Source organism: Antrostomus carolinensis, unplaced genomic scaffold, assembly GCF_000700745.2.
Source record: "Antrostomus carolinensis isolate BGI_N321 unplaced genomic scaffold, ASM70074v2 scaffold52765, whole genome shotgun sequence".
Lineage (NCBI taxonomy): Eukaryota > Metazoa > Chordata > Aves > Caprimulgiformes > Caprimulgidae > Antrostomus > Antrostomus carolinensis.
This window is the reverse complement of record NW_010318069.1, coordinates 8,214-19,028: the sequence shown is the minus strand read 5'-3', so window position 1 is coordinate 19,028 and position 10,815 is coordinate 8,214. Positions and strand designations below refer to the sequence as shown.

At 37.0% G+C, this 10,815-nt stretch overlaps 1 protein-coding gene across 1 annotated transcript; it reads left to right on the top strand.

The window, feature by feature from the left end:
- The first annotated feature begins 341 nt into the window (after positions 1 to 341).
- TMEM33 (transmembrane protein 33) lies at positions 342 to 6,826 on the top strand. Its single transcript, XM_010168768.1, has 6 exons — positions 342 to 431; positions 834 to 1,021; positions 2,017 to 2,084; positions 2,848 to 2,981; positions 5,326 to 5,409; positions 6,607 to 6,826. The coding sequence occupies exons 1-6, from the start codon at positions 346 to 348 to the stop codon at positions 6,734 to 6,736; spliced, it is 690 nt and encodes a 229-aa protein (XP_010167070.1). The 5' UTR covers positions 342 to 345; the 3' UTR covers positions 6,737 to 6,826.
- The last annotated feature ends 3,989 nt before the right edge of the window (positions 6,827 to 10,815 follow it).

Genomic DNA, 10,815 nt, shown 5'->3' with positions numbered 1-10,815 from the left:
TGGTAACGTTTTTGAAGTCGGCAGTTTAGTGAGGTTGGTTTGTGTAGGAAAACTACCACCACAGAAGGTCTTACCACTATATTTGATTGTAGTGTACAAAGGAGCTTTTTCATTCTGAGGAAGCCTAGCTGGTTTTGATCTGGTTAGTAACATAACATGAGACAAGTATCACAGAACAAAAGGATGCTCTTTGCTTCAAGCTATAATTTGCTTTTATTAAAGGTTGGAGAAAGATGTACAACTTAATGTAGAAGGGAAAAATGTTCATTGTATGCAAATATTAAGATACCAACTCCTGTGGGGCTTGGATTTTTTTCTTTTCTTCTTCTAATGTAGCAATTTCTGATGGCTAACAAGTTGGATACAGTAATGTGGATTTCCCGCTTGTTCACAGTTTACTGCTCGGCTTTATTTGTCCTTCCTCTTCTAGGGTATGTATTGTAATACTGTTAAATATCATTACAAATTTACGAAGTAGCTACGCTCCCTTTTCATGTAAGGGTAAATATTTGTTTATTCAGCTTACTTGGATGCTTTTTGTCAGAACAGTTTAGAGATCTTAGTTTGGTTTAAAATACTTTTAGATGTGTTTGGAAAACATGTTGAGCAACTGTAAAGTAATGGCAAATGCATGTTTTTATGTGTAGTTATGGAGTAGTATATTGAGTTGTTTTACCTTTGGCATGTGCAGTAAGTCCATGTTACCAGTTTTTGAGTTGTATTTTGGTAATAGTGCTTATGGTGTTGTGCAGTTGTGATGCAATTCTCAGGGGTGGAAGGCTTCTGAGCAGGGGCTTGGTTCATATGGTAACGACTCCTCTGATGATTTGCAGGTTGCATGAAGCAGCAAGCTTTTATCAGCGTGCCTTGCTGGCAAATGCTCTTACTAGTGCCCTCCGACTACACCAAAGGCTGCCGCACTTTCAGCTTAGCAGGGCATTTCTGGCCCAGGCTTTACTGGAGGATAGCTGCCACTACCTGCTGTACTCTCTTATCTTTGTGAACTCCTACCCTGTTACAAGTATCCTTTACATGTGTCATCCTGGTAATGTTTTTAAATACCTTAAAAACTTGATTCTTTTCATCACCTGTGCCATGTTTTGAAAATCTAGTTTAAATTAGAATATGTTTGCTATTCATAGAACATACTCGATGTAAAACAGGAGAGGCTTGTGTTGATTGATGCATATTCAAGTTAATCACCTCTATAACTAGTGCACTGCAGTCTCTGGCTATATTTTCTTTTCCTGCGACTGAAGATTGGTGGATTTTAAGCCTCAAGTGATACTTTGAAAAGTTGGTAACTTCCATTTATTACCAGTACAGGTTTTATATATGACTCCTCACTGTAAGTAGGACATATATAATATAATATAAAGAGACAATTTAGTAATATAATATAAAGAGAAAAATAGTAGCTTTTCCAGGTAAGTTATTAAAGAGATAAAGTCTGCAAAAAAGACTTACTTCTGTGGCTTGTTGAAGCTGACATGTAGGAACTGACTTTTCTTTGTGCCACTTTGTATCTGTGCTTAATGTGCTGCTCTTAAAATGTCTCTGGCAGAGGGATGTCTTAAGTTCTTGCTCTCTAAAATATGAATGGCTGGCAACTGCATGTTCTTTGGTAAAGAAATGCATTTTGTAGCATCTTTTAATAAAAAAATATTAAGACTGTATGTATTTGATAGATTTTTACTAACCTCATGTGTGTCTTTCATGCAGAAAGAATGCATTTCCGTAGAAATGCACTGGTGTATAATGATATATGTTGTACTTTTGCATACCTGCATACACACACATTTTGAAGTTAATAAAAATGCATAGCAAAGAGGCATAAGAAGCAAAAGGAAGAGCTATAAACATAGATGTTAGACATATACATTTCTCAATCCAGCATTGGTCATTCCAACCAACCTCTTGCAAAGGGCCATTGAGCTATGACTTGTGACTTAGCATAACATCACGGAGAAATGAAGCACTTGTGCAGCCTATAATTTTCCTTATCACTTGCTTCAGTGAGTATTTTTCCAGTTCTGCTGTTCTCTTTGCTTCATGCAGCCACATACACAAAGAAGGTTCTTGATGTAAGTATGATATAATGTATGGTACAATTAATACTGTTGGTATTCTTAGGGTTTATAAACAGGTCTGAGTTGAAACTGTGGTTTCCTTTAGCTATGCTAGAGAAGTTAGAGTGAAATTGTAGTATGGAATCTCAGCACAGAGAATCTGAGAAGTCTTTCTGGGTTGGGTTTTTTTTTTTTTTTTCCCTTCTGTTATGATACATTGGAGGTGACACTAACCATTTTTCTTCCAATGCTGTTCTTTGAAGGAAGCAAAAGCTGTGTAACAGTTAAGTTGAAACTTAAGATGTGTCTTCTAAAGCTGAGCCATAGCCTGTGAAATTTAGTATTCAGTTTCAGTAGTAAAATAACAAAATGCAGGGCGAGGCTAGGAAGCAAAATACTTGCCGGTTGAACCTGCTGCTCAATGAACTGCCTTGTGCAGCTTAATGTAACTCCAACCTTTGGTGTTCTTAACTGGGCTATCTTGCTACCATAGGCACTTCCTCCTAGTGGACAGAGTAAGGCTCGTGGCCATCTTTGTGCAGTTGAGCCTAAAATGGGTGGGTGAGGGAATTGCAACATCTCATGTTTTTAATTGAACTCTTGCATAATTATGGAGTTCCAAGCTTCTAGTAGTTTTCTTTGGGATACTAATCTCAACGCCTTTAAAGGATCTAGTCTTAAAATGCTGAAATGAGTTGTAAATTATAACTGTTAGTATTTTGATTTCTTTGTGGTGTAACTTGTATGTTTTCTGGCAAACTTTTTTTCTTCTTTAAAGGCACGAAGTTCAAATAGTCTACCCTTTCTGAGAAATCTTTTAGAGAAACTGAATGCTAATCAACAGAATATTCTAAAATTCATTGCTTGCAATGAGATTTTCCTGATGCCAGCTACAGTTTTTATGCTCTTTAGGTAAGAATTACCATTAATATTCTCAGAATTAGAAATTTTCTGCACAAGATTACATTTTGCAGTTGAGTTCTCAGTGGGTCACACATTTCCATTTGTATGGTTCTGGCTGACTGTGGAGGTTTCACCCTTTTGGTTTGCGGCCAAACACAGCCTGCTGTCTTGCTTTCCTCCCCCCCCCTCCAGGGAGCAGGGGAGAGAATTGGAAAGAAAAGGGCAAGGAGACTCATGGGTTGAGATAAAAACTATTTACTAATTAAAATAAAATGATAATGATAACAACAGTGATAACAGACTATACAAATGAGTGATGCACAGTGCAGTTGCTCACCACCCACTGACCAATGCCCAGCCTGTCCCAGCCAGTGATCCCAGAGCAGAGACAGTCCCAAAACCCAAACCCCAGAAGACTGATCCCGAGCGATCCCTGAGAGAATCCCCCATCTTCCAGTCAGCCCTGGTTAATGTACTGACATGACGTGACATGATGTGGAATATTTAATTGGCACATCCAGATGCCAGTTTTGGGTTTTGCTGTTCACTGCGCTTCTCCCTCCCAGTCTTAATGCAGCTGTGAACCAGCCAAACACGATGGCCTTGAGCTCCAGCAGTAACTAATAACATTAGTACTTTATCAGCATTCCTCTCATAACAAGTTCTACGCTGAAACTAAAACACAGCTATTCTAGCTGCTAAGAGGAAATATAACTCTATCCTAGCAAAACCAGGACACTGACCAAGGCTTGAACTTAGTTTTTTATTTGGTTCATAGATTTCTCAAGTTGGTGCATCATGAAAACAAAAAGCACTCTGATATAACTGACCATCAAAAAACCTTTCCCTTTCATAGCATGATTGACATTGTTGGGTCAAATTTAAGTTTTTCACGCCTGTAACTTGCGTTCTCCTACATTGTTCAGTAAGTTTTAATTTTGGTCAGTGTAATAGAATATTAAGATCTTCAGCTTCACTGAAAGTGAATTCTTATTTTTGACTGTTAGATTCCTGAAATCAACTGTGTTATTCCTGACCAGTGACCTTTGTCTCTCTCTCCTTTTTTTTTTTAAAAAAAAAACAACCCCATTGTATTATTTTTATTCAATTTGGTCTTGCCTGCTGTGCAGCCTGTTGAATTCATTTTAGGGATCTTGAGCATATGTATGGTGGAATCCTACTGAAGTCATATAGACATAACCACCTGCCAGTCACTGAAGTTTAGGTCATTGCCTCTTAATATTTGGAGGAGGGATAACTCCCTTTGTTCTATACAAGTCATTGCACAGTGAGAGCATTTGTCTTGAGTGGTCTCACAGACAGCAACTTCTTGGAAGTTGATAGAATGAATAATTTGTCTTTTGATATGTTAGCTGAACACTTCAGTGCTTCAGCCCTGAAGGATTCAATTTCATTTAAGGCCACTTACCAACTGACAGCTGCACTGTGTATCCAGTATCTGAAACTTCCAAGTGCTTTAAACTTCTCTTTAGGACAACTTTGGTTTTCCCCTCTGGAGAATTTAGTATGTGAAGTGTTGCTACTTGATATGTCATCTAGTAGATACTGAAGCTTGTAAAAGATCATATACCAAATTTTAAAATTGTGTAATGGTTAAATGCAGCTATTGTGAGAATTTGTTCTTTAAACTGTTTTAGCATAGGTATAAGATTTCCTCTTTTCCCCCTCCTGTAGCTCACTTTCCTTTTCACTTTATATTTTTTCTTTTGTGTAAAGATACTGCTCATACTTGAAGGAGCTCTAGTTACTGCAACTTGTTCAACTTCAAACATAACTTTTTAGTATTTGACTAAATATTTTTAAAATATTTGATTCTTTGTAAAGTATCAAAACCTAATTTCAGTGTAATTGAAAGAGTCAGATAGCAGCTTGGCTTTAATATCTCAATACTTCCATTATAGGTTCTTGTGTGTTATGAGAAGTTTTGTAAAAGATACAGGAATCATGGTCCAGGTATCAAAAGTTCTATGCTTAGGGCTGAAAAAGCTTGCTGTAGCTGGACTATTGATGTTGGCCAATTTCTGTGCTTGACCAGCAAGCTTTTTCTTAATACCAAACAGGCATCCACCATCACTTCTGTGAGTCTTTGCCCACCACCAGAAATGAGGTGTATAAACCACTTGCTAAAATTAAAATCAGTATGAGAACAGCATAAGGGTATGGTTATGTACTTTTTCTTGTCAGATCTAGATTATCTGAACTAATGTGACCCAAATCTAGCTTTTTTGAAGCCTAAGTAGTTTCCTTGCTTTTATTAAGAAAAGTCCTGATTTTTATTTTAATTTTTTTGGTCAGTATTAAGCTTAAGCTCTACTTCTCTATTCTCTTTCAGTGGGCAGGGGAGTCTACTCCAGCCGTTCATTTACTATAGATTTCTTACATTACGCTACTCCTCTCGGCGAAATCCATACTGTCGGTAAGCGCTAAAGTGATATCAGAAGATAATGTTTAACTGTGTACTGTTTAGGCATTCAGAAGTTTTTCATTCTGAAGTGGATTCATAATTCATAATACTAAATGCACAAATGGTAACTACAGAATGTGGAATATACCTGGATGCTAAAAAAAACCAAAAACCAAAAGAAGGGCAGCTGGGTCAAGGTTATATTGAACTTTTCTGAAATACAACCAACCAGCATCCTTCAATGGGAGCCTTCAGTTAAAACTACGCTTTGGGGGGAAGAAAGTCTTTTAATGGTTCTGCAACCATTTACCAGAAAGATATTCTTATTTTTAGACCCCAGGCCTATCTGACGCTAAGTCTATACATGAACAGGCACTTACAAACTTGTGTAATGTTGACTGAAAAAAAATCTGTGGATGATCTTAAACATATTCATGACCTCCTTAGTTAAATTTGTAAGTCAGGTTAACTATAATTGAAGTAGAGCTTTATTGATTTTGTTTAGCATTGGCTTGACCAATTTTCATTGCTTTAAACTTTATAGAATCATAGAATGGTTTGGGTTGGAAGGGACCTTAAAGATCATCTAGTTCCAACCCCCCTGCCATCAACTTGATAAGTATTTTTATGAGGATTTGCTTGAGTCAGTGCTTTCGCAGAGAACCTCTCTTATGACAAAGGTTGCAGAGTGTAAGATTTTGTGAACATACTTTCCAGTCTGATCACTAGTTGATTAGAAAATGTTTTTGCTAAAGTACCAAGGAAGTGGCTTTGGCTGCCATGGTATGCAAAGATAGGCCTGAGGATCATAAACTTAACTGCCTCCTATTTCCTACTATTTTGTAAGAAATTGATTGTTCCATCTTAGTATATGTTGGGGTTTTTTCCCACAAAAAATAAATTCTAGGAAGGTGGTTTACTTCTTTGGTATCTAAAAGTAATTTAAGTTGTGCAAAACTAAAACTAACTTTCAATAGAACTAGTTTATCCAAGATGTTTTGCTGAATTAAAGTTAATTACAATGTTAATGTAAAGGACAAGAATTCTGAAGCTCTTGCAAGACACTGCAACCCTGAGTTGATCTAAAGAACTTGCAAACTAGAGTGGGGGGGGTCTTGAGAAAATAAGTGAATGAAAAAGATTTAGATACTACTTACTTCTGATAAATGCTGTAGGATTTTAATACTCTCTTTAAATCTGATTTTTCAGAACTCTCTTCACTGAGCTGAGGATTGTTGTTGAACACTTAATAATGAAGCCCTCATGTCCTGTTTTTGTAAGAAGACTATGCCTCAGCAGCATTTCCTTTATAAGCAGATTGGCACCAACTGTTGCGTAGCCAAATTTCAGGCACTTGTGTTTTGTGAACATTATGAGCAGCTGGCACTTCTGCTGATGATTATAAATTCCTGGTTTTACACTGATCTCACTCTGAGCTGTATAAAAATGTGTATTTGTTTTTCTTTGAGATACGAAATTTAGCATATCAAAAACAAGTCATGGAAACTTAAAATTACTGTGCTGTATTGCTAATTGGTGAAAAAAAGTAGCTGCATCCTATCCAAAACATGCCCATTAATACAGAATTGGGTTTTTTAGGAATCAAGGATTGTTTGAGGTTGATGAAAACTTTAAGAAGTCTGTGCTTGGTAACTTTGTTAGCTGGAACTATAGCTACTGCAGGATGTCTCCTGTGGATAGCAGTTGGTACACATACCTATGCAGTACACTTTGGACAGTATTTTTCTGCTTCCTAAATGTATCTGTAGAATGATGTTGTCTAAAATGCCATACTCGGTGTAAAAATATGGCCCACTTTGAATTTAACAAAAGGGATTAAAATCTATCAAGCTGGCGTAGTTAACACCTTTTCTGAAGGAGAGGCTGTTTTTAATAACATTACTTAAAACTAACTCTTTCAAGTTTCTACCTTGTGACATAATTTTACATTACGTTGTTGGAAGAAATCTCAAGACTGACCACGGGAAAACTATGCAGTTATCTTGTCATAACAAGAAGTTTTACCAAGCCAAATTGCTGACCTGTAGGCTTCTCAGGCAAAGATGCAATGCTTAAACTTTTAACCATCTCAAGTGAACTAATCAATGTAAACAAAGTAATTCTTGCAGAATCATTGCAGATTTGTTCTTGTATCTACATAAATGTGAGACTGCAGTAATTCAAGCATGTCAATTTTTTAGAGAATTAATCTGTAGCTAGCTCTATATAAATTGTTCTTCCAGTTTGAGACTCTCATTGTGATGGGAAATTTGCATAAAGGATTGCACCTGTTTAGGCAGCTTCTGAAACAAATGGGTGTAGGATTTTTTGGCATAAATCCAACTGATGACTGATGTGAGGCTGGTGTCATGACTACAGAAGTGAATATTGAATTAAGTGCTGATTATGCATTCACCAAGCAGCTGAAAGGTAGATCATGGAGAAAAATATTACCTGTCTGAACACAACTTCTTTACATAAGTTCAAGGCAAAGTGTGTTTGCTTAATCTTCTGTAGTTAATGTTAATATTCTAATTGCATAAAATTAAATGGGTTTCATTGGCCTTATGTAAACTTCTATAGCACTGTACTTAACTATTCTTCCTTGGTCAGAGAAATCTTACGTGAAATACTTTTGAAAACAGTCTTGAAGCAAAGTATTTTCCTGTAACTATTGAGTTACCTTGTTTGTGATGTGGGTATCATTCAGACTTTCCAGCTGTTATTACTTCTTTAGTTCAGAGCCATGGATTTATACACTTCCTTCATTTTTTTGCTCAACCTCTTGGTACTGATGAACCAATTGGTAGTTGCATATGATGTTCTTCGACTACTTGTCTTGCTTTCTGGACATGATTAGCTATTTATAGAAAACTTGCACACTGCAGAAGCAACTGCATGCAGTAATGCTCTACAGCTGCTAAAGACTTGCAATGAGATTCACTATATGTATATCCTGTAATTCGGGGATTTTATAAAAACTAAAATTTCTACTGCAATAAAAGGAGTGTTAAAGGTAATTTGCTAGGCTCTTCAAGCTTATTTTCTCTCTAACAGAACATACTGATGCTTGAACCTGGAAGTTGAGCAGAATGCTGCCCTGTGTATATGCGTGCATGTTCTTATATTCCCACTACTGCTTCTGAACTGGGACATAACGTCTTGTGCATTTCTAAATTTATACGTAAGTTTTGCCTTCTAAAGTGCAAAAATTTATAACCCTTTCCTTCAAAATTTAACCCAAAAATAAGCACTGCAACAACACTATCTAATCAGAGCAGAAATCTAGACCTGCTTCTGGCCACTTCAGTTCTTCAGCACTGTTCTAGACCCTCTTTCATGTTACATGGTATATATTTTGAGTGGTGACATCAGACTCTGTTCAGCTCTTTGCACCACTGTGATTTAAAAACTAATTTGGTCATCTAAGTTCGTCCCCCCATACTGGGAGTGGAAGGCAAGTAAATACTTTTGAAATTAGTGTAGGCAAAAACCACGTTACTTCTGAGCAAATTTTTGTGGTCTAAAACTGCTGCTACAGGTGCAGTCTACTGTTCCTTTAATTGTACGCTGTTACTAAATTAGAGAAGAATCTAAATTGAATCTAATGTATTGCAACTGTAACTGAAGGGTGCTAAGTCTTGTGAGCCAACTCTGTGAATAGATGAGGAAAATTAAAAGGAATAAGTGAATTGAGATTTCAGTTAAGTAGTGTTGAAAGACACTGCCATGAAGTAGAGCTTATATGTGGATACAGAATTTCTTGTTTACTTTTTCTATTAAGTCTTAAAAATCAATCAAGAGGAGGAAGATCTTTTGTAAATGGGATTTGATTTAATTTGGCTGGTAGTATATTCTTGGCTTTGTAAGGAGTTGCTTGACAAATGAGGCCTGGATTTTACTTGTGGCCTGGTAAAACTTACCTCTCTAATGTGCCAAGAAAACATGGAAAAATGAGGTAAGAATAGCTTCTAAGCAAAATAAATCTGGCAACTGACTTGCACTCTGCATCAGCTTTGATTTTTTTTTTACTGTAGTCTTGAGGCTGCCTAAGTGATAACACTGAGTTTCCTCAATGCTGGCAAAAGCATTCTGTTGCTGTGCCTGCTTCCTTACCACAGTTTGTGACTGTTTTTATACTAATGATTAAATTAAACACATGAAATGCTGGTTGTGTCCTGACAGCTTGAGATTTTTCTGGTGAAAAGAACTGTATGTTCATGCTGCTGTGCTGTCAACAGCTAGCCACGATGCAGAGGCTGTAGTAGTGGAGAAATCTTGCAACTCACCATAAAATGCCTGCCAACCCCAAAAGTGAAGCAGAGGAGTTTTTGTCCTAATGAAAGGTTCCCTACCTAATGTGGTAATTGTTTCCACTGGTATAAATCCCGCTGGTCATTGTTTTTTATTGTCTTAGCTTTCATAAGCTAAAGTGCTGTTGCCTAAATTCTGTGGTTAGACCTACCCCTTGCTGTAGAAGTGATGCTCCAGTGTAAGACTTGTCTGTTCGCACCTGTAGATAAATAAAGCATCAGGACCCACTGGGTCTCATGGAGCAGCTTAATGCCAGTTAGAATTTCTTACATACAAAGTAATTCACTAATGCATCCATCCTTTCCTTTTGCATCCATCCTTTCCTTTGTTGTCTTTTATTTAATTTTATACTTATATTGTCATTTTTGTGCTGTCAGTTTTGCTCCCTTGGGTGGATGTTCAAGGGGAGCAATATCTGTTAATATTTTAAGTTCCACATTTTAATGATTTTTAAAAAATATATTATAATCACGAGCCACTATTTGTTCCAACAGTTTTTGAGCTGCTATGTATGTGATAGTACTGTCCAAACAAATAATACAGCTGGTTATTTTGTAGAGTTTGTGTTGGACCTCTTTATCATTAGGCACCTGTATAGCAACATTTGCTGTACAGATCCCTTGTTAATTAAGGAATTGCAGTTCTTGCTCCTTTTACAGACAGGAACTGGGGCATGGAAGAGAAGACCACTTGCCTAAGGCGATGCAAAAGCTCTGGTAGAGCAGGAAATAGAAAAAAAGAGTTGGGCAAGCATCTGGAGGGAGCTGGTTTGTTTCTACACCATGTATGACTTTGTGCTCTTGTTTCCAAAACTATACTAACTGCCGCTTAAACAATTTGAAAAAGTACTGTACCTTAATGGAGCTCAGATTAAGGTTAGCAAAGGCCATTGAGCTAGGACAGCCTGTTCTTTTAAAGCAGTGTCGAAAATTGATCCCCCTGTGCAAGAGCTAGGTGTGGCCCCTCGTATTGTCATCTTTCTGGTGAGGAAAAATAATACAACAGAACAAGATCTCAAGCACTTACATGCTAGATGTTGTAGGGCATGCTGATCTGTTGCAATTGTCTATAATTTTTGATTGCTGCAGCACAAGTATTTGCGGT

Bases quoted from the DNA above. Each gene is read 5' to 3' on its own strand.
- TMEM33 (XM_010168768.1), top strand. From the start codon at position 346: ATGGCTAACAAGTTGGATACAGTAATGTGGATTTCCCGCTTGTTCACA. The intron at 432-833 runs GTATGTATTGTA...GATGATTTGCAG, and splicing joins TTTGTCCTTCCTCTTCTAGG to GTTGCATGAAGCAGCAAGCT. The intron at 5,410-6,606 runs GTAAGCGCTAAA...CTGATTTTTCAG, and splicing joins CGGCGAAATCCATACTGTCG to AACTCTCTTCACTGAGCTGA.